The sequence below is a fragment of the Perognathus longimembris genome, chromosome 8 (genome assembly GCF_023159225.1).
Source record: "Perognathus longimembris pacificus isolate PPM17 chromosome 8, ASM2315922v1, whole genome shotgun sequence".
Classification (NCBI taxonomy): Eukaryota; Metazoa; Chordata; class Mammalia; order Rodentia; family Heteromyidae; genus Perognathus; species Perognathus longimembris.
Genome location: NC_063168.1, coordinates 62,577,550 through 62,601,000, shown reverse-complemented (window position 1 = coordinate 62,601,000; position 23,451 = coordinate 62,577,550). Strand labels below are relative to the sequence as shown.

At 47.1% G+C, this 23,451-nt stretch overlaps 1 protein-coding gene across 2 annotated transcripts in view; it reads left to right on the top strand.

Moving 5' to 3' along the window:
* Efr3b (EFR3 homolog B) overlaps positions 1–23,451 on the top strand; it is a 72,588-nt gene that overhangs the window by 18,429 nt on the left and 30,708 nt on the right. For both annotated transcript variants that reach the window (XM_048353299.1, XM_048353298.1), the window contains exons 2-3: positions 15,477–15,553; positions 17,026–17,153. In XM_048353299.1, the coding sequence (XP_048209256.1) occupies positions 15,477–15,553; positions 17,026–17,153 (205 nt within the window). The remainder of the gene's footprint in view (positions 1–15,476; positions 15,554–17,025; positions 17,154–23,451) is intronic.

The following is a 23,451-nucleotide window of genomic DNA, read 5'->3' as shown; positions in this document are numbered from 1 at the left end:
CCTTGAGACCCTACCTGAAGAAGGGTGGTGTTGGGGGAGGAGAGTGCATCTCAGTGAAAGTACTAGGCCCTCATTTCAAACCCCAGCACAACAGGAGAAAAAAATTTAAAAAAAAAAAACAACAGAAAAGGAAGGAAGGAGGGGAAGAAGGGAGGAGGAGGGCAGAGGAAAGAGAGAAAGAGATTCCAATGTCACTCTCAACCGAGGGCCTCACTAGAACCCAGCACCTAAGTCTGTGTCCACTCTTCCCTCTACATTCTCCCTGTTTCTTCTTCTTTTGCCATCTTTCCATCTTGAACCTCAAGCTGATAGGAATGATGTGTCTGAATCTGCACACACCCCCTCCCCGTGACTGTGGGCCTCTGCCCTTGTCTGGTTTGGCCCCCCATGACACACACTAACTTACTGTAACTGGGCCAATGCTGTCAGGCTCTTCCTATAGTCCCCGCCATTCCCTGCCTTCAGACATCTCCCTAGCAGCCCCACCCACTCATCCTCAGCCACCAGCTCTACTCAGTGGCCTCCTCGAAGAGTCCAGGCATACTCTATCCATTTATTCCCTGGAAGTAAATTTCTTATGCATTCTAAGAACACCTGTGGTCGCTATTTGGTCTTTTTAGTTGTGTTTTAGTTTAAATATTTTATATTAAAAAAAAAACAGCCAGGTACCAGTGGCCCACGCCTGTAATCCCTAGCTACTCAGGAGGCTGAGATCTGAGGATCACAGTTCAAAGCCAGAGGGAAGTCTATGAGACTCATCTCCAATTAACCACCAAAAAGTAGAGTGCTAGCCTTGTGCAAAAAAAGACTCAGGGACAGTGTCAGGCCCTAGTTCAAGCTCCTGGACCAGCACATACACACACACACACACACACACACACAGTAATAAAATGAAATAAAGTGACTAGCAGCTATCATATTGGATGGCACTGTCTAAGACCTTCCCCCTCCATCCCTAGGCTTCTCAGCTTTAGCCAGTGGCCAGTGACAACACTGGGCCATGGAACCTTGCAGGTCTTTTAAATGCAATTAAAGCACATTTTACAGGCACACACACACACATATATGTGTGTATATATATACATACATATATATGCATGCCAAGTTTACTACATACAAAAGTCATGCCATACACGGTCTACAGCTTCCTCTTTAATTACCAAGATGTTTGGCCAGCCGTCAGGGTGGAGCTCACAGCTCTGCATTATTCATTTCAGCTGCTGCCTGGTGTCTGTGGAGTGAGTCAGTCCTTCACTGAGGAGCCTTGGGTGGTTTTCACACAGAGCTACCAAAGCCATCTCTGTCATGCTTTCCCTGTGCAGGGAGCAGGCGCAGACGCCGCGGCCTGGCATCCTGCGCTAAGGGGAAAGGCAGTATTCGGGCAGCACCTGCCCTTCTCAGCCAGGCTTCTCCTGTCTCGGGAAGCAGGGGCAGGTCAGGGGTGTGGAACTCACCCTGTCTCTGAAATAACCACCAAGGTGCATCTTGTTATTTATTTTTCAGTAGGAAACTGGCAGCTGTGTCCTACCTGGATCTCTCTTTTCATTCTCTGTGATGAGAAGCTGAAGCCTAGATTTTTATCACACAGGCTGTGATGAGCTCTGAAAAGCCTGAGACATTAATAACAGTTTGAAGATGTCAGACCCAGACAGCGTTCTTCTGCAGGCTGAGTTAAGTACAGACTTGAGGAAGATCCAGAAGGCTCATTAGGGCTTTGTGTTTATATTTCTCCAGCCACGCTTATTATACTCCTCTTGGGGCACAAGTATAAGATAACTGGGTTTTAAAGACCCATGTATTTGCTCACATTTGGATATTAGGTGTTGAGCAATGAATGAAACAAAGATCAATACATAATCACATGAGGCAAATGAGACTCTGGCCTTATGCATGGTGGAGAAGAGAAGCCCTTGCTTGCTTCTCCCGACCATGGGGATCTTAGCCAATGCTCTCTACCACCTCCTGTCCTTGCTTGGGATCAAACTGTGGACTTGGCCAATGCTAGGCAAGTGTTCCACCACCGAGCTACATCTCCCAGCACCCTACCCTGTTTGCTGAAATAAAGATTGTGAAAAACTCCAGGAGCCACGGTGGCTCACGCCTGTAATCCTAGCTACTTAGGAGGCTGAGATCTGAGGAGTGCAGTTTGAAGCCAGCGCAGGCAGGAAAGTCCAGGAGGCGGGGTGCTGTGGCTCAAGTGGTAGAGCATTAGCCTTGTGTAAAAGAAGATCAGGGACAGCACTCAGACACCGTTTTCAAGCCCCAGGACAAGAAAAGAAAAGAAAAGAAAAAGATTACAGAGTAGATGCCCTCCACATTTCAGTAATTATTGAGGGCTTTTGATGATTTTAGAATTCAACACTTAGGGGCCAGGTGTGGCAGTGCCCACTCGTAATACCAGCACCTGGGAGATTGAACTCATGTTCAAGGCCATGCTGAAATCTGTCTCAAAAGATTAATATAAAAGGAGTTGGCGACAATTGATCTGGATGAAAAATGGAGGAGGAAAATAGGAATGGATATAACATCTTCCAATTAGAAATGTCCTTCCTGTGGCCATTAGTGGGAAAGATTTGAGAACTTTTATTTGACACAAAGCTGAGGGATGGAGAAAGGAACAGGCAAATGGACCCTGCCAGTGGGCCTCATAGACGCATGAAAGTCTCCCCGGAAATTGCTACTCTCCACATAGCACTAGTGGATAGGAAAGCAAAAAAAGACAATTCTCATCTGGGTATCAGTGGCTCACACAGGTAATCCTCACTACTCAGAAGGTTGAGATCTGAAGGTCCTGGCTCAAAGCCAGCCCAGGCAGGAGAGTCCAGGAGGCTCTTAATCTCAATTAACTAACCACCAAAAAGCGGGAAGTGAAGCTTCTAAGTTGCAAGTGGTTGAGTGCCAGCCTTGAGCAGAAAGAAACAGTAAGAAACAGTACTCAGGCCTAGAGATCAAGCCCCAGTACACACATACTCTCTTTCTCTCTCTCTCTCTCTCTCTCTCTCTCTCTCTCTCTCTCTCTCTCACACACACACACACACACACAATTCACGGTGATTTGATTCTCTAGCAAGTCAAGCTGCTTCCTTTTCTTTTGGCCAGTTCTAGGGCTTGAACTCAGGGCCTGTACACTGTCCCTGGCTTCTTTTTGCTCAAGGCTAGCACTCTGCCACTTGAGCCACAGCACCACTTCTGGCCATTTTCTATATATGTGGTGCTGAGGAATTGAACTCAGGGCTTCATGTATGCGAGGCGAGCACTCTATCACTAAGCCATATTCCCAGCCTCAAGATGCTTCCTTTTCTGTAATTTAATTATGATTTTTATAGTTTGGGTTGAACTGTGGATATGGTTTACTATGCAATAAATATTTCTGTAGTTATGGTTATGGTTTAGAAGCGAAGTTCCTTCTAAAATTCTCATGGGTTGAGCCACCTAACTGGTGTACCTTATTTTGGGAGGTTCTAGAAGCTTCAGGAGGTGGAGCCTAAGTAGAGGAAGCCGGTCACCGAGGGGTCGGGGCTGGGGGTCCTTTGGAGGCTGCATCTTGTCCTGGGCTCCTCTCTGCCTCTCTGCTTCCTGTTCGCCATGAGGTGAGCAGCCTCTGCCTCACGGTCCTGTCACCTTGAGGATCTGCCTGCCTCCCTGTGGATCCAGAATAAGTCCTTCCTCCATTTAGTTTTTCAGGTCAGCCGCTTTCATCATGGCTGTGAAGAAGTTCCACTAATACCTTAGTCTAGGTGCCTGAAACCATTGAGGGTACTGGATCCTATATAGACAGTGTCTTTCTCTTGTGCATCCATATCTGTGATAAACTTTATAAATTAGGCGTAGTGAGACTGATGATGATAACTAATACCAAAATAGTACATTTTCTTCTCTTGCACTTTGGACCTTGTTTAGTAAAATAAGAGTCACTGAAACTCAAGCATTGCGGTTATCGAGGCAGTCCTTGTGAGAACCGAGCTCTGTGCTGGGTGACTAATACGGGGGTAGAGCACACGGCGAAGACACTGCACAGGGTAGACTCGCATCCTGGGTGGGGTAGAGTGCGACCACAGGAGAGGGCATCACAAGACTCAGAGCACTGTGTACTTTCAAACGCATGAATTTTTTATTTCTGGAATTTTCCATTTAATGTTTTTAGACTGGGGTTGACCAACCACAGAAGGTGAGACTGTAGATAAGAAGAGGACTTTCTCATTAAACACTCCATACTGGGAATTCTTCCATGCTGTCACCTCACCGTCAACATTATGCCAGTGAGGCTTGCACTTCAATTATGTATTTGAATACATTCTAGCCAGCTGGCTGAGTTTCCCTCCGAGTGCCTTGGTTTGCAGACATCACTGTGGTTCTCTGCCTGTGCTCTCTGCCCAGGCTCAGTGGGGACCTACAGAACAGATAAACCAGTGCTGTGAACCTCCTCTCTATTATCATCCTTCCAGATTTCTAGTGAGATTCTCAGTGCATTTTTCCTGGGAAGTTTCTGTCTCTGCTCCTAGATCAAGCTGTTTCTGATAGCTGTTCTCAAACCTCCTTGATGTGAGGTTATTGATATTTTCATTCCTTGGTGATAGGGTGGGGCTGTGTATCCCGATGACACCAGTACCAACAGCTTCTCTTAAGTAGACAGCTCCTGTCCCTCATCTTCACCTGCTGGCTCACATCCTGCAAAGTCCACCTTGTCCACCCAGCCTGAGGACCACACGCCTTCCCTGGAGACTTTGCAGGAGAAGCAAGGCCACTCCAGGCCCTTATCTTTGGGTCTTTCCTGGCTATCTAGTCTAAGAGTCTAATGGCCACACCCCTGTCCTGGTAATGCTTCCTACTCACAGGCAGCCCTTGGCACTGTGAGGTGCTCAGTGTGTACCCAAATCTTCCTCACCTCATTTGGAGCCAACTTAGTGCTCCATTGGTTGTTACTTGAAAGGGAGGAGGGACTCTTGTATAATGGTGTAAAGGGAGAATACTCTTGTACTCCCCTGACCAGGCCAGGCCCCCTACCAGCTCCCACCTCTGTCCAGAGGAAATATTATTGTTTGCATTACACACAACTTTTTATAAACTTTACTTTTCAATACAGATTTCTAGGTAATTACAGAGGTTTCCTGTAACCCTCATCCAGCATCGCCCAGCGTTAACCTCCTTGCTGTGCTTCCTTATCAGCACAAGGAACTCGACATTGAGATTGCCCCCAATGCTGGTTTGAGTTTCAACAGTTATAGAAAATAATAATAATGATCTAGAACCAGGAGCCCATGTCTCACACCTGTAATCCTAGCTACTCAGGAGGCTGAGATCTGAGGATTGAAATTCAAAGCCAGTCAGGGCAGGAAAGTCCATGTGACTTATCTCCAATTCACCACCAAAAAAGTTGGAAGTGGAGCTATGAATCAAGTAGTAGAGTGCTAGTTTTGAGCACAAAATTTTAGGGATAGCACCCAGGTCCTAGGTTCAAGCCCAAGAATCAACACACACAAAAAAATCCATGTTGGGCCCCCGCCCAGGCATTCGGTGTCCAGGCAGTTCGGAGCTGGAGGCCGGCGCCACCAGGACCGCAAGAGCGGAAGGAGGGCACCACCTTCGCCGTTCCGGTAATACCTAGAGGGTCAAGCACCTGCCTAGCAAGCGCGCAAGCTGTGAGTTCAAGTGTCCTAACACCGCAGAGAGGTTGATCAATAAACAAGTAAAACCGTTAAAAAAAAAATCCATGTTGGGTGCTCACCTCATAGACATGAAGCCCTGGGTTCAATAATTCCTCAGCACCACACATATAGAAAAAAAGCTAGAAGTGGCGCTGTGGCTCAAGTGGCAGAGTGCTAGTCTTGAGCAAAAAGAAGCCAGGGACAGTGCTCAGGCCCTGAGTTCAAGCCCCAGGACTGGCAAAAATAATAAATAAATAAATAAAAAGAATCCATGTTGGAATCATCTTTTTTCTGCTTGAGCATACTTCCTTCATACCTTTGCCTAATATACATACTCACTGCAGATCTTTCTAGACACCATTGCTCTGATGTCAGAGGGCCTACCTAGCGGCATTTGTTTCTACTTCCATTTCTTTTTTTTTTTCTAGCACTCTGCCACTTGAGCCACAGCGCCACTTCTGGCTGTTTTCTGTATATGTGGTGCTGGGGAATTGAACCCAGGGCCTCATGTATACGAGGCAAGCACTCTTGCCACTAGGCCATATCCCCAGCCCCTACTTCCATTTCTTGTTCCCTGTGTGATCTTGGGCCATTGAAGTATCACCCCACCCCACCCCACCCCCCACTCTTGGGCTTTGGTTTTCTTATCTGAAGGATGGGGAAATACCGGTCTCATGAGATTTTTTTTTTTAATTCAAGTTAGACATATAAAATAATACACTATTAGGAAATACGTTTTTCTTCCACCCTTTCCTTTACGAAAAGCCTTCTTTTTCTCCCAGTACAATGGAATTCTTCTCTTTTAAATAATGTTCAGAATTTTTCTCCCTGACACCTCCCATCCCGTTTCCTCAGCAACCTGCTGTGTGTGTAACATTTAATTTGTATGATCCTGATTATGTGTTCCATGTTCCTGTTAGATATATTTTCCCTTCTAATTTTTTACCTAGCAACAATGTGAGGTATTTGTAGGCAGAGATCTCCAGTGTTTCATTTCTGTAAGTCAACATTACTGCAGAAGAGCCTCGGGTTGGCACGCTCGCTCTGAAAAAAACAAGGATGATTTTTATCAGCCTCAGGGAATTTCTGTAAAGATTGGATGAAAGAACGCCTCGAGCCTGGCCCACACATTAGTTGCTACTGTCAGAATGACAGACCACTTGCGTTTCCTGTGGGGCTCTGTCCTTTGGCATCTGAGAGGTGACAGTTGCCATCTGGATTTAGACTTTTTTTTTTCTGGTATCAGATCCTGAACTCAGGATGTGGTGCTTGCTTGCTTGCTTGCTTGCTCATGCCTGGTACTCTTTCACTTAAGTCATGCTTCTAGCTCCACTTTTCACTGGTTAATTTTCAATAAGAGTCTTATGGACTTTCCTGTCCAAGCTGGCTTCAAACTGATCCTCAGCTCTCAATTTCCTAAGTAGCCAGGATTATAGGGGTGAGCCACCTGCACCTGTCTTTGTTATTTGGTGGTGTTTTGAGACAAGATCTCATTATGTAGCCCAAGCAGGTGTTAAATTCTCCACGCTTGTATCTCAGCCTCCCAAGTGCAGGAATTACAATCATGTATCACCATGTCCAGATGAACTTGGCTTTCTTAACAGGACACACACACACACACACACACACACACACACACACACACACACACACACCACAGTCGTCATAACAACACTGATGATGATGAATGTTAAGAGTTGAATGTTTATGTTATTAGTTTCTTTTGCAACCCTTTGAATAAATCCCCTCGGTCCCATTTTGCAGATGTGCAGGCCAACGCACACGATGGTTAGAGGTGTGCCTCAGTGTGTGGAGCCTGCCAGAACTGGGACTGCAGTTTCAAACACTGGTGTCTGAATCTGATTGAGATAATTGTGTGTGTGTGTGTGTGTGTGTGTGTGTGTGTACACACACACACACGTGAGCCCTCACATGCTCAGATACTGGCGTTTGAATTCAGGGTCTGAGCACTGCCCCTTAGTTGTTCCAAGGCTGGTGCTCTACCATTGGGCTACAGCTCTACATTCAGCCTTTTGGTGGTTAATGGAAGAGAAGAGGCTCAGACTTTCCTGCTCTGGCCGGCTTTGAACCAAGATTCATATCTCAGCCTCCTGAGTAGCTATGACTTTAGGGGTGAGCCACCAGCACCTGGCTTGGGATCAATTTTTGCTACTGTGAGTCAGGAATGGGAAAACATTTTTTTAATATCTTATTTGTTTGAAAATTATGAAAGCCTACAGTAAGGAACTGCAGTGCTGGCACTGAATCAGTCAGACACAGTTTCTCTCTTTTTAAGTTCCCAGCCTTGATTAAGGTGGCCATGTGATTAACCAAGATTGCCTGGATGGAGGTGACCTCGCAGCTCTGGAGCGTGGAAAGCTCAGCCTCCTGACAGCCCTGCTCTGCCTGCCTCCCCAGGGAGAACTCAGCCATTGTGCAATTGCACTTCCAGGAAGATCTGCCTACTTCCCTACATTTGTTTTCCCCTTTCTCCTTTGGGTCTCTTCAATGCAGAATCTTGCCCCCCCAACCCGTCCCCAACAAGTGACAGGTGCTGCCCCCCCCCCAAATCAGGGCTACCACATGGTGCCACTGATTTCCTTATCATCAATAAAGCAAAACCAGGCTCTTCCCGACTTTAATTACCAAGGGCAAATGGCTGCCTCACTCCGAGTAATGAATAAGAAATTGGAAATAACAGGGAATGATTACATATATCAGGGTCTGGTCAAAAGATGGTATAATAAGCAACCATTAAAAAGAAGCCTTGAAAATGATTCAGCAAGATGGTAAATATTTGCAGTAACAAAGAGGAAAAGAAGTTTTAATACTCTTCCATCATCTCTAGTTTTATGCATATGCTGAAACCCAGAGATAGGCTAGAATACACAAACTTTGTGATCCCTGACTAGGTAATGTTGATTTTTTTTTTTGTTTACTATTTTATCTGTCCCTGTGAGCTGGGTATTCTTTTGACATTTAGAAGCAAGGGAAAAGGGGGAAAAGAAGGAAGCTTTTAAAAAAAAAAAAAGTTAACTTTTCACATCATAGAGTCCCCAGGACTTACCATCTCTTTTCATCCCTAAGGAGCCAACACAGGTCTCACCTCTTCCAGGAAGCCTTCCTGGACTCAGCAGACTCAGACTCAGTTTCCCAGGCTTCCTGGGCCATTGTGACACATCATCCGCCAAGTGTGTAGAGGTCCGATGTCCGCAAGCAGATGGTGGCTTCCTCCATGACAGAATGCAAATACTTCAGCATGTGCTGGGCAAACTGCAGGAGCTGAATTAATGTTTGTGGAACACAAGTCTGGTCCTCCTGGGAGGCCTGGATGGAGGCAGACACACCCATCTCTCTGAGCTTTGTTCCATTTCCTCCAATTCATCCCAAAGGGGCATCTGTGCTGTGTGCCCCGGGTGAAACTTTTGTGTAAATTGTTTAAGAAGAATTCCACTTGCTTTGAAAGGAAGGACCCAATCCAGCCCTTGTCTTTACAAGGAGCTTGTACTGCTAAGAAAATAAATATGGACTGGTTTGAGCAGAAAGGCATGTTTCCTGGTGAATGGTGTTTATTAGAAGGAAATCAGGGGCTGGGAGAGGAGACTTCCCTGGGTCTCACGCTGATCAAAGCCAGGTGAGGTCACCCTCATGCTCTCTCCCATCCGGCCCGGCTCAGGATACTGTACCGAGGTTGGAAGGATGTGAGACAGTGTGGGACTTATAGTTGAGCTGTGGGGCTGAGGGTAGGAAGGGAGAAGATGAGTCACTGGAATAAGGCTGAACAACCTGCCCTACGAGTGTGTGTAGGGTAACCCTATGCCAACGATGCAGAGTTGAGCTGGCTGAGGGGAAGGGGGTCCCCCCATCACCAACCAGGATGCACTGGGGGTGGAGCTTCAGGGAGTGCCAGCAGGTGCTAGGAGCTGCCAGGCCTCTTGGGGCTCCTCTCTAGCCCTCGATCATCCATCGAGTCAGCTGGCTTATCCAGGCCTGCAACTCCGAGGCTGTGCTTTTCAGACCTCCGGCCTCTCCCTCTGGTCTTGCTGTACTGGAAGCACTCCCCCTACCCCCTTCCCTCCCTTCCGTCTTCCCTTCCCCTTTCCTCTCTCCTTCCTCCTCCTCTCCCCTCTCTCCTCTCCTCATACTAGGGCTTGCATGCAGGGCTTCATGCTTCCTTGGCTTTTCTGCTCAAGGCTGGTGCTCTACTACTTGAACCACAGCTCCACTTCCAGATCGTTGCTGGTTAATTGGAGATTAAGAGCCTCATAGACTTTCTGTCCCAGCTGATCCTATGATGTCAGCCTCCTGAGAAGGTAGGACTACAGATGTGAGCCACTAGCACCTTGCAGCACAGGAGAGCAGAATGTGCCAGATGCCTACCTACAATGAGGAAGTGGAGGGCCCCACAGCCCCTACCTTGAGTGGGCACACCTGGCTGAATACTATGGGAAGGGTGACATTTTAATGCAGGAGCCGTCCCTGCAGACTGCCTGACCATGAGTTGCCCAAGAGCTACACAGAATGGAGTGAAGCAAGAAGATGGGCCAGATGGCCAGGTTCACAGCTCTAAGTATCAGGTGGCCAGGCTTGCAGCTCGGTGGCAGTGGCCAAGGAAAGAACAGAATGAACTTGAGAAAAGGTTGGGGATGTATTTGGGGGCAAGTAATGGGACAACTGCCAGAGCCTCATGGCAGAAAAGTACATGCTGTGTGATCTCGGACCAGGGCATTTAGTGTCTCTGATTCTGCCTCTGTCTGTAAAATGCAAAGTATAGTCCATACCTTACAGGGATGTGGTGAGTGTTATATAAAATATTGTAAAGTGCTGGGCCTAATGCTTAGCCCAGAGCAGGGGGTAAGCCCTGGGGTGTTTTGAGATACTTAAGAGCAGCCTAAGGGGCCCTGGGTCGTGGTGAAGGACAGGGAGGAATACAGAAGGAATCTGAGGGCCTTAGACCTCTGTCTGCCTGGCCGATCGCCCGGGTGTGGGCAGGCATAGAGTTTGAAAGTTTGCCATTTTGAGACTTCAATTCAAGCCTCCAATTGCCCTGGGTCTGTCCGGGTCTGGCCAAGGGGACAGATGGATCAAGGACACAGGCTCCAGCAAGCAGAACCAGAGGAAAACAGTACTGGCATGTATGGGAGTTAGGCAGCCAGAGCCAGGCCACTTCCAGAGGGATGTTTTCAACACCTCTGCCTCTCCTCAGAACGAAAGAGCAGAGATCTGGCAAGGAGTCACGATGGCCCCCCCAGCCCAAGCAAGAAGGGAGGGTAGAACTCTTTATAAATTTACCTTTGGTGTACTCTGATTGGATCTGCCAACTTGGTCCCCAGAGAGTGAGAGGGGACCCTGGTCTATGACAGCTCTTCAGTCTTTGAATTAAATGGCTCAGGATGAAGTGATTCTTTATAGGCACTATGAGTCAAACCCCACTGCTCCTGAGCACTAACAGAAAGAATAAATGCCCTCAGACACAAGATTAAAGAAATAGGTACAAACATATTACTTAAATTCTCATCTCAATAAACTGTTTTCAGTTTCACCGTAATGTTTTCTATTTGGCTTTCTCTGTCTGAATTGTGGCTTTTTTTTTTTTGGCATTTACTGCTCCAGACTGAAACTCTCTGAGTGTTAGGGGCTTCCCAGGCCCCTTAGAGCAATGTTGGCTCCCAGGATCTGGGCATCTGCTCAGCAGGGGCTCAGATAACTTTATCTCCTGTCCTGGACTCTGATTACCTGCCTATCTAGGAAGTGCATTAGCCACACAGAGCCTGCCACCCTCCAGATAGCCTTTCCAGTGGTACGATTGGCCCCTTTCTAAGAGGTGAAGGGAAAGTGTAATCTGGTCTTGGATTTGTTGGCTCCAGTGATTCAATTTCTTGTGTTTCTTTCCTCCATTAGGATAGTTAGTTATATGGTCAACTATATAGTTATCCATCTGCTTTCATTATGATTCCTGTGACGAGTTACAGTGAACAAACCTTTAAAAAAAATTTTGGAAGTAGAAATATAGCTCAAGTGGTACAGTGCCAGCTCTGAGTGAAAAAGACAAGTAAGAGCAGGGTTCCTGAGTTCAAGCCCCAGTACTGGCATGAAATGGATGCGAAAATGTTTTAGCTGGAGTTCACGCCTGTAATCCTAGCTACTCAGGAAGCTGAAATCTGAGGATGATGGTTTGAAGCCAGCCTGGGCAGACTAATCTTAAGAGATTGTTAGCTCCAAACCAGCTGGAGGCATAATCAGTAGTAGAGTGCCAGCCTTGAGTAGAAAAAGCCAAGTGAAAAGACAAGGCCCTAAGATTAAGCCCCGGTACCAGCATGTGTACAAGTGCATTCTCTCTCTCTCTCTCTCTCTTTCACACACACACACACACACACACACAAACACACACACACATTTTTCTGTACTTTCCCCCCCTAAACTGGGCTATTAATTTTTTTCTCAAATTTTTTTCCTCAAAGCTTGACTTAGAAAGAGTTAAAAACAAGCAAGTAAACAACCCAAAACTGGAGAGTTAACCATTTGCAGACACATGTGCTTGGTTCCTCAGAAAAACACCCAGATATGCAAAGGTCTTGAAAGTTCTTCTGCTAGGGAATATTTTCCTTGGCTTTACTTTAAAAAAAAAAAAAAGTCCACATACTCTGTGGAAGACGGCTCCCAGCAGCCTGTGAATTAGTTCAATCATCCAGACCGGAAGAGATCTAGATATTCAGAGGAATGCTAATGAGAGATATTTTTGAGCGCAGTGTTGTCATCTGATGATAGCAGTGTCCCAACTTGGAGGACCTTAGGCACGCGGCAGAGAAATGAGGGAGATGAGAGACAGTAGGAAGTGGCTGAGGGGAAGGAAAGCCATCTTTGCAAGCCTTTGTACCCCTCCCAGTTCCTGTCCCCTAGCCCAGAGGTCCCAGGCAGGTGAGGCCCTCTGTGGTTTCAGCCATCGTCTTCCTCAGGGCTGCTAAACTCTGTGGGAGGGTCCCCTGGAAAATCCACTCTCTCTCCTGTCTTCCGCCTGCTCCTTTGTGGCAGCAGAAGTCCTGCTTGATGCTGCCCTCCCTCTCCTGTCTTGGACCTGTCTCCGTCAGCTTTGGCTTTGGGCTGCAGGCTTGCCTTCTGCTCGCAGTTCTGGCTTCCGAACCGTGTTGTATGCCTCCTCTGAGTGGATCATCACTGCCGCCCACTGCTCGGGGTGATGGCTCCCTGCTAATCCCCACAAAACCTAGACTCCCCCAGCCTGCTAAAGCTGGCTTCAGTCAGGCCCCAGCCTGGTCCCCTGTCTTTAATTCAGCATTGGGAAAGGAAGAGGAAGCTGCTGCTGGATGCATTGTCTCCGCTGGTCCCTTGGGTGGGAAGGGTTATCAGCTTAAATATGTTTATGAAGACGCACAGATCCAGGTTAAGTAACGTACTGTGGGCCTTACTGTTTGAGCATGGGTTTCAGCCCAAAGCCTGTCTTGAACTTGAGCCCAAATATACAGGCCAGATTGCAGACATGACCCAGACTCCAAGTGTGGCTGCTGGCTTGATTCAACATGGCCAGCCTCCACCCTGAGCTGCTGTAATGGAATCGCATTTTAACAAGATTCCCCAGAGACTTGGACATTTCTCTGTCTGAAAGGCACTACCCTCTTATTCCTCTCCTAACATACATGTCTTGAGTTTTTCGAGCTCTGTGACTATGTAATCTTTTTTTCCTTTTTCTTTTTTGCCAGTCCTGAGGCTTGAACTTAGATCCTGGGCACTGCCTCTCCTGAACTTTTTTGCTCAAGGGTAGTGCCCTACCACCTTGAGCCACCTATCCATTTCTGATATTTTGGGTAGTTTATTAGAAATAAAAGTCTCATGGACTTTGTTGCCCAGGCTGGCTTTGAATCATGATCCTCAGATCTCGGCCTCCTGAGTAGCTAGAATTACATGTATGAACCGCTGGTGCCTGGCTTAGATTTATTTTTTTTAATCTGTTGATTATTAGAACTGTGCAAGATGGGCACTGGTGGCTTACACTCGTAAAACTAACTACCCAGGAGGCTGAGTTCTGAGGATCACGGTTCAAAGCCAGCCTGGGCAGGAAATTTTGCAAGACTGTTACCTCCAATTAACCACCAGATAATGGAGAAATGGTGCTGTCAAAGTGGTAGAGTGCTAGCCTTGGGCAAAAAGAGCTCCAGGATGGTGCTGAGTCCCAGAGTTAAGCCCCACGACCACCACCACCAAGAAAGAACTGTGCAGTTCTAGCCAAGTAACTTAATCTGTTAATGCCTCCGTTTTCTCATCTGTAAAATGGGGATAGAAACAGTGTTCATTCCCATGAATATTCCCTGATACCCATGACGGTCTTAGAGCTCAAATAGGTGCCCCTTCCTCCTCCTTGGCTGGGCGTCTCTTGCCTCCCACCAGCCCTGTGTAGAGCACTTTGTGTGGCTGAAGTAATTCCCACCGAAGTAATTCATTCTTTTCTCAATGACTCACTGGCTTAATCCTCACAGGCACATTTGCATATCAAGTAAAATGCTTGTATAAACAGAATTCATCTTTCATTGGGGAGCTATGGGGGCCTCTAGTTTTCTTTGAAGGATCACTTTCCCAGGCCCTGACTGCCTCTCCAGGAGGCAGGGCTGATGCAGCTAGGATGTTCCTCCCTGGGGACAAAGCAGAAGAGCTGGTTTCCAGATGTTTCCATTTCCTCTATTCACTAAACTTCTTATTGTGGACCTGGAGGTATTTTGCCAAAGTTCATTTTATCATAGATTTCTTAACATTACCTCCAGCACCAGACATCAAGATGGAAGATATCTTGGCCTCCTCCACAAAATCAATTTAAGCTTCATAAAAAGGTGTCACATTGCCAGGTACTGGTGGCTCACACCTGTAATCCTAGCTACTCAGGAGGCTGAGATCTGAGGCTCGTAGTTCAAAGCCAGCCTGGGCAGGAAAGTCCATGAGACCCTTCCTCCCCGCCCCCCACCAGTTGTGGGGCTTGAACTCAGGGCCTATGTGCTGTCCCCGAGCCTCTTTGTGCTCAAGGCTAGTGCGTAGACACTTGAGCCACAGTGCCATTCCCAGTTTTTGAATGGTTAATTGGAAATAAAAGTCTCAGGAGGACTTTTCTGCCCAGACTGGCTTCAAACCATGATCCTCAGATCTCAGCCTCCTGAGTAGCTAAGATTACAGGCCCCCAGCACTCGACTTCCATGAGACTCTTACCTCTAATTAACCACCAGAAAACTGGAAGTTGAACTGTAGTTCAAAAGAGTATGATGCTAGCTTTGAGTGAAAAAGCTCAGGGACAGTGCCCAGACCCTGATGAGTTCAAACACCCTAGGACTGGCAAAATCGAACGTGACACATTTTTCCAGTTTGTCAAAAGTGGAGGGTAGGGAGTGAGTGGCATGGAGAACTATACATGGGATGCTCTGGATTGGCTTTGGGGCTCAGCTCCAACTCCCCAATGCCCACAATAATCAAATATCATGGCCACATGGCCTTTGAGACACATCTTCTGATGTTGATAGTTAATGGTCTCCATCATTTATAGTTTCACATTAACATTCTGCAACAGGAGGGGAGTAGAAGAGGGTCAAAGATGACTTAAGGCACAGGGAGTAAGTGGGGGAATGGTAAGAGGAGCAACGGCCCTTCCATCCTTGAGCATCTTTCTGGACACTCAGGTTCTCTAGCTGCAGTGGAAGATCTTGACCCTGGAAAGGACAAGGCCCTGACCTTCTTCCATCCTCACAGGCAGCGCCGGCCCGCCCTGGCTCCCGGGTCTCTGCCGTTCCCCCAAGGCTTTGCTCATGGATTGTCGTTTGTTTCTCTTTCCCACTCCAGGTGTGTGTGGCTGCTGCGGTGCCCTTCGCCCCAGGTACAAAAGACTAGTTGACAACATTTTCCCTGAGGACCCTGAGGTGAGTGGCGGCTCTGGCAGGTGGTGTAGCCCTCGACATCCAGGCTGGGCTCTATGCCCTGCTATATTGGGAAGGTAGGCCCCTGGGACCCCTAACCCCAAGGCCTGCCCAGGTAAATGGAGTTGTGGACCCCAGCCTGGGAATGGGAGAGGCGGGCAGGGGGCTGGTGGGGAGGAGACTGAAAGGATGCAGGCATTGGCTGTCTGGGGGGATGGGGCGGGGGGAACGGATGGACAGGATGTGCAGAAGGCAGGAGGAAGTCTGTTTGGGGCTTTGGTCTGTGACTGTCTGAGACGTCTGTCTTCATCCTGTCTTTGGCTGCTTACTCTCTGATGGAAATCTTCCCCCCCCCCCCCGCTGTTTAGGGGAAGTGTGCCTCTGTCTTGGGCTTTGGCTAGAGGCCCCTGTGGTCTCCCCTGCTCCCTCTAGCATCTGCCAGGCATCCCAGCGGGTCGTAAGGGAGGCCTGGCTTCTTGGCTTCCAAGCCACCACGCCACATGTCACACTACATTATGGGTTGTGGCCTAGGAAACGCCAGGATTTGATGTCAGTGAGTTGCTCTCTGGGAATCAATGGCCTCTTCTGAATGGGCAGTTGGGGCATCGAATTTCTAGCATCCTCTGGAGAATTCCTTAAGAGCTGCAAGTCTGCTTCTTGATGCCTTGGTGATGGATATCTGACTTGATGTGTCTTAATTCTGACTTGCTTTTTCCCCCTTAAATTAGCATGCATTAGCTCTACAAGAGGGATTTTATTGTGACATCTTCATGCACACTTGCAATGTGTTCCAATCCCCCCCATCACTCTCCTGTCCCCTCCCTTTGCCCTTCCTCGTATGATTTCAACAGGTTTCATTGTTCTGTCTTCATATGTGTAGACAATCTATTTTGATCATATTCATCCCCTTTCACTCTCATTAGCCCAGCCCCCAACAAAGCCTGTTTCTCTTTCCCATCCCCCAAGCCCCTGATTGACCAACAGCTTCCATTGAGGTTCTTTATGCTGTTTTCATATGTATTTGTAGGGTAACAAAATTTGTTGCCCTGTATCTTTTCCCCTTTCCCTTCTCCTTCTGAGTAGTCCCTTAGTTAGATTTGTGTTCTATGTTTATCCATATTCTGAGTTGCTTTTAATGGAGGCTTGTTATTCATTCACACACCCACGGATGTATACCCACACACACAAACATAAATACTTTCATGAAAAAAAGAACATATATACATAGACACATCTATTTCTGTCCTGATTCTTGTGTATGCATAGCTAGCAAACTTGGGGCAAGGATGTGGATTCCTGGAGCACAGGAACTGGGTCTTGATCATTTCTGTACCCCTGGTCCCTAGAATATTATGTAGGATGCATTTAATAAACACTTATAAATGGGAATTCAACTGAACTCTTGCTCACTGCCTGGCATGAGCTCTTCTGCCATAGACTGGCCGTGGTGAATCTGAGGCATCTGTCTTCTACAGGATGGCCTGGTGAAGACCAACATGGAGAAGCTCACCTTCTATGCACTCTCAGCTCCCGAAAAGCTAGATCGCATCGGAGCCTACCTCTCAGAGAGGCTCATCCGTGATGTGGGCCGCCATCGATATGGGTAAGTTGTAGGAAGAGGAGGAGAGAGATTTTCAGGAGCTGTATTGTATGGTTAGGACAAAATACTATGAAAAAGATAATGGGCTGGGCTCTTGAATAAACTGCTCTTCCAGTGGTAGTTAATGTAGATGCTACTGTGTAGATGCTACCACTGAGTCTTTTGTGTGTCTACGCAGATGCCTTCACACAGTTTAGGGCCTTCAAGAATTAGCCCATCCCTGAATGGGACTCACCCTGCCTTGCCCGACTCGCTTCAGAAGTGAGGAGGAGCCACCAGGTCCTACTGAGAGGCCACGCTGCGGCAGTTTCTCTGTGAAAAATACACTTCAGTGAAATGTTTATTTATCCGGGAAGGAAGGACTTTCTATGTTTAGAAGAGAGAAATCTTTTATTCTTAAAGACTAATCAATAGATTTATTACTTATTTAAATTTTAAAATATTCTGATGTCTAAAGAGAAATGGTTAACATTTCAAAAGCAAACACCAAAAATAAATACTACCAAAGAAATAAGACAAAAGGATCCAGCTTCTGGTGACTCATACCTACTCAGAAGGCTGAAGTCTGAGAATCAAGGTTCAAAACCAGCCTAGGCAGATAAAGCCATGAGACTCGTAGGTCCAGTCAGTCAGCAAAAAAAAAACCTGCAAGCATGTTCAGGTGGTAGAGCACCAGCTGTGAGCAAAAAAAAAAACCTGAGTGGTTATGTAAGTTCAACCCCCTTACCAAAACACACACACACACACACACACACACACACACACACACACACACACACACACACATACACACAACGGAGTCAAACTCATACATGAGTAGCAGTATATAGTTTGGGGGTAGAGCAAGAAGACTGAAATACTAAAAGGTTTAGGGAGCTAGAATGAAAGGGATAATATTCAACAAACTAATCACCAAAGATAAGCATTGAAATGCAGGATGTCATCCTATCAAGTTAATAAATAAATATTCCAGGCTTAGGAAAATGGCAACATAAGGCATTTTCCTACCTTCCTAGAAAGGAACTTTCTGGAAAGTAATTCTGAAATGTGTACTAAGAACTTGAAAACCATCTGTGCACTTGTGGCTCACGCCTGGGACCTAGATCCTCAGGAGGCTGAAGTCTGAGATTCACAGCTCAAAGCCAGCCCGGGCAGGAAATTTTATTGAACTCATCTCCAATTAACTACCAGAAAACTGGAAGTGGTTCTGTGGTTCAAAGTGGTAGAGCCTTGAACAAAAGAGCTCGGGGACAAAGTCCAGGCCCTGAGTTCAAGCCCCAGACTGACTAAATAAATAAATAAACTTGAAAAACATTTAGGCCCATTGACCCAGTAATTCCTTTTTCTATTAGTCTATTCCCAGATATTTTCTATTCTATTCAACCTTAAATACAGTCTAGCTTTATATGCAGAGCTGTTCCTCATGGTGGTTTTTTTATAACGATGAAAAAGTAGACATAACATTAAGTGTCTAGCAAAAAGAAGAGTTTTGTAAATTAAATATATAAATAAATAAAAATTGGGGAAATGTAATCTATAAATAAAAGGGGTGTTTATAAAGATTCTTACCTTATGTTATTCTCCTCTTTCCTCTGTTTCTGCCCTTTTCTTGGTTCAGACAATTTGGTTTTGTCGCTTACTTTTGCAGCGCTGGGAGTGGAACCCGGGTTCACATGCTAGACAAGTGCTCTACCGTTGAGCTACACTCCCAACCCCAGACTCTTATTCTCTTTTGTTCAGAGGATGACAGTGACCTTGAGAATTGTCTCCCTGCATCCCATATTCCCTGTCTGGTCTTTCCAGATTAATATTTTCAACACACAGACTTAAAACTAAACCTTCCTGGTTCCTTTAGGACAAACTCAGCTTGACTTCCAGGGTCTCCATAGCCTGCCCCAGTCCCAGCTGTGCCCACCACAGCTGCTGTAGAACCTGGTCTAGATCTGGCTGACAAGGTGCTGAGATCCAGAAAACGCAGGGCCTACCAGCGAGTCTTCTTGTTTGTTTGATTGGTTTTAGTGCTCAGTTGAACCCAGGGCCTTGTGCATATTAACTAAATACACACAGTACCACTAAACTATACCTCCAGTTCCAGAAAATCTGAAATCAGGCTACCGCTAGTGTAAAAACAGAATGCAAATTATTATGTTTCTACAATCATGTTATATAATAAAATTAGGTTACACACTCAATAAGACGAGCCTGAATATACTGCGTTCAGATTATGTAAAAGCATATTGTAAAGAATAGTCAAGCAAGTAAAAATGGCATTATCCTAAACTGAACCTAAAACTGACGTTACCAGCTATAGCATGAAACACTTAATGCTAATTTTAACCCACACTCTCTGCAGTGATGGTTCTCTTGGTAGAAATGCCTGGCAGCCATCAGAGCCACTTCAGAATCCTTTCCACTGCCCTTAGAATTACAATTCAAAATTGGCATTGTCCTGTTAAAAATAGCCTTTGCAGCATCTAGGTATTGAAAGCCTGAAGGCCTGACAGAGGCCTTTAATCGTAAATGTTTGGAGAGGGAAAAAATGTGTTAGAGTGCATCCCTCTCCCTCTTGAATCTCCCCATCCACCACGCCATACAGTCTCATCTTCCTCATCACTGACGGCAGTTTTGGGAGAGCAGATAGTCATACAGAGACAGTGGGAAGGGCCAAGTCTCTCTGTGGTGGTCTGTGCCATCACCCTGTGTCATCACTCTGTCACAGCTGCATGGGACTCCTAGCTCATGGATGTTTGGCATCAGAAAGATAGTCAAAAGAGAGAGGGAGCAGGAAATCTCCAAGGGGTGTTCAAGGTCATGGAATATGCTGGGTAGTGATATCCGGAACAGCAGAAGGCAAACGTTCCTTCCGTGTCTTACCTTTCTCTGTGCATTTACAGCTGGGACATCCCCAGGAAGTTGGGTTACAGGGAGAGGGGTCGGCAGTGCTGAGTGAGACTTGGGTCAGTCCACAGTGGCCACTGAGCATTGGCTGTGGGGTGCAGGTGTTAGATGCTCCCAGGACCCTATGGTGCCTGGGGGCACCCAGCTGAGAGGAGCTTCCCCAAAGAAGCTCATTGTCTAGATGGAGCCCAGGCTGGGGGAAGGGCAGCTGACTTTTTGATAGCACTCTGCCAGCTCCTGCCAGGAGGGGCGGGCCAGCACACCCCTTCTTTCTGCTTCTGGGCTCCCCAAACCCAGAACATCCCAAGAGTGGGCTCACTAAATAACACACACACTGCCCAGAAGGAGAGAGGTTCTTTGTCATGGCCTTGGTGATGATGAGTCCCTCCTGAAGCTGCCTCCTCTTCCCGTCCCGTCCGCTGCTCCCAGCCCTCCAGCCTGGGTCTGCCTCCAGCCTGCTTACCCTGCTCACTCCTTCTCCCCAGGAAGGGCCCCACCTTTCCTGGCTTCCCCAGCTGCTTCTGACTAAGCTGGAGGCTTCTGAGCAGAGCCAGCCTTCCCTGGGACTCTGGACAAGGGACTTCTGACCTTTCTCCTCAACACCAGGACCCCTAAGTGTTTTCCTTAATGGCTGCAACTCACCTTCTACCTCAATCCCAGAGCCTACCATTGCTCTGGAATCCACGTGGTGTCCTCCGCTGCCCCCTCTGCTGCCCAGGAGCCCCAGTCTGCCCTTCCCCCTTAGGTTCTGCCTCCTCACCTGCTGGAGTGCACTTCTGGAACCTCTGGGACTGCCTGTGGTCCATACCCCCTCCACGGCCCACTGCCTAACCCATTCGGCTCCAGGTTCCCAGTTATATGGATGCCTGCACCTGCCATTGCATTGAACCGCTTCTAGGACACCAGCCCTGGTCAGATCTCTGATGGTCACCTTGTCACCATAGTCCTGCGGAATAGACGTGGCACTGGGGACCCTGGACTCTGTTCCTTCCAGGACAGAAGATGGGACACACTGGGGAAAGACAACGTGGAGAGCATTGGATGAGGAACTGAGTCCCATTGGCTTCTGATTTTCTAAGATTCTTTAAAAAGTAGTTTAAGCTGGGAATATGGCCTAGTGGTAAAGTGCTTGCCTCGTATACATGAAGCCCTGGGTTCGATTCCCCAGCACCACATATATAGAAAAAAGCCAGAAGTGGAGCTGTGGCTCCAGAGGTAGAGTACTAGCCTTGAGCAAAAAGAAGCCAGGGACAGTGGTCAGGCCCTGAGTCCATGCCCCAAGACTGGCAACAAAAACAAAACAAATAAAACAAAAAGTAGTTTAGGTTCATAATTACAGTCATGCCATCCTTATTACTGGGGTCAGAGATGGAAAGCCAAGAAGTAGTATGTTCAAAGAATTAGACCTTACACCTCCCTCTTCCTCCCCCTCCTTCCCCTCCTCCCTTTCCCTGCTGTAGCTCCCCTCCCCCCAACTTTTGGTTTTTGAGAGTGTCTAGCCCAGCCCTATACTCTTTTTTTTTTTTTTGGCCAGTCCTGGGCCTTGGCCTCAGGACCTGAGCACTGTCCCTGGCTTCTTCCCGCTCAAGGCTAGCACTCTGCCACTTGAGCCACAGCGCCGCTTCTGGCCGTTTTCTGTATATGTGGTGCTGGGGAATTGAACCTAGGGCCTCGTGTATCCGAGGCAGGCACTCTTGCCACTAGGCTATATCCCCAGCCCCCAGCCCTATACTCTTGATCCTCCTGTCTCAGCCTCCCAAACTACTGAGATCACAGGCATGTACCTTGTTCGGTTTCTTTACATTTCAGTTTCATTTCTACTATTCATTTACCAACAAAAAATTTCCAATCCTAGTTAGTAACCAATTCTTTTCGTTCCTAGCAAAGGATGTTTTTTGCTTATTAGGATATTCTAGTTTTGTTTTCTTCTTAACAGGCACAGGAAAAACTACAATCTAGATTCTGGGATGGGGGAGACCTTCTAGTTTCTTCTCTAACCTAGCCCCAGCTATACCCCACCCCTTCCTTTACTTACACTAGTTAAATTCTGTAAAATAATGGTGAGATACTGTCCGATTCCTTCATGCAGAAAGATACGCAGGATGATTTAGAAGTGACGAGACTGTCATTCAACCTGTCCTCATTTCCTGCCCGTCGTGGTTGATTGGACATCTCCAGGTTTCTCTGCAGGGAAAGTCTGACCTCTCTGACAAGGATCCAGGCCAGTCTGTTTCCCCAAACACAAGACTCGGGCTCTGCCTACCTGGCTGGCACAGTGCACCCGCGACATGCCAGATGCCTGGTCTGCAAGTTTCCTGGCAGTGCTGGTGGTGGCCTCTGAAGGGTGGGGCTGTGGAGGGCCAGGGAAGTGGGAAGGAAAGATTCAAATCACAGCAGCGTCTTTGGTCTTTCCTTTTTTTTTGGTACTGAGATGTGCAGGCTGTCATGCATGGTAGGCTAGAATTCTATCACGCGTATGCCCTGGCTTGAGAGGTTGGGCATTTTTGTTTTTGTTTTTACGTGGTTGTTTGGTGTGCGATGTTGTTTTACCTCCATTACCTTACATGCTTGGACTTGCAAAGCTGAATGTGTCCAAGGCAGCCTGACCACATGACATCTGAATTAGACAGCTGCTTAAGACATACTGTGGGGCTTCGTGGGGGCCACCAAATAGTTCCAGAAATGTTCCTGTAGTCATGCTTTTTTTTTTTTTTTTTGCAGTTCTGGGGCTTGAACTCAGGGCCTGAGCACTGTCTCTGGCTTCTTTTTGCTCAAGGCTAGCACTTTACCACTTGAGCCACAACGCCACTTCTGGCCTTTTCTGTGCTGAGGAGTTGAACCTAGGGCTTCATGAATGCTAGGCAAGCAAGCACTCTACCACTAGGCCACATTCCCAGCCTGTAGTCATGCTTCCTGAGCTGTCTTTTTGTTTACTTAAACTTCAGTTGTTTTTTAAAAAGACATTACCAAGTCTAATTCTTTTTTTTTTTTTTTGCCAGTCCTGGGGCTTGGACTCAGGGCCTGAGCACTGTCCCTGGCTTCTTTTTGCCCAAGGCTAGCACTCTGCCACTTGAGCCACAGCACCACTTCTGGCCATTTTCTATATATGTGGTGCTGGGGAATCGAACCCAGGGCCTCATGTATAGGAGGCAAGCACTCTTGCCACTAGGCCATATTCCCAGCCCTCCAAGTCTAATTCTTCTTCATTTTAAATGTCTGCCTAATATTCAAAGATGAATATGATTAGGATCAAGCCAAGAAGATGAAATTTCTGAACACTCTTCTCTCTCTCTCTCTCTCTCTCTCTCTCTCTCTCTCTCTCTCTCTCTCTCTCTCTCTCTCTTGGGAGCCTCAGACTCCACTTGAGCCACAACTCTATGTCTGGCGTTTTGGTGGTTGATTG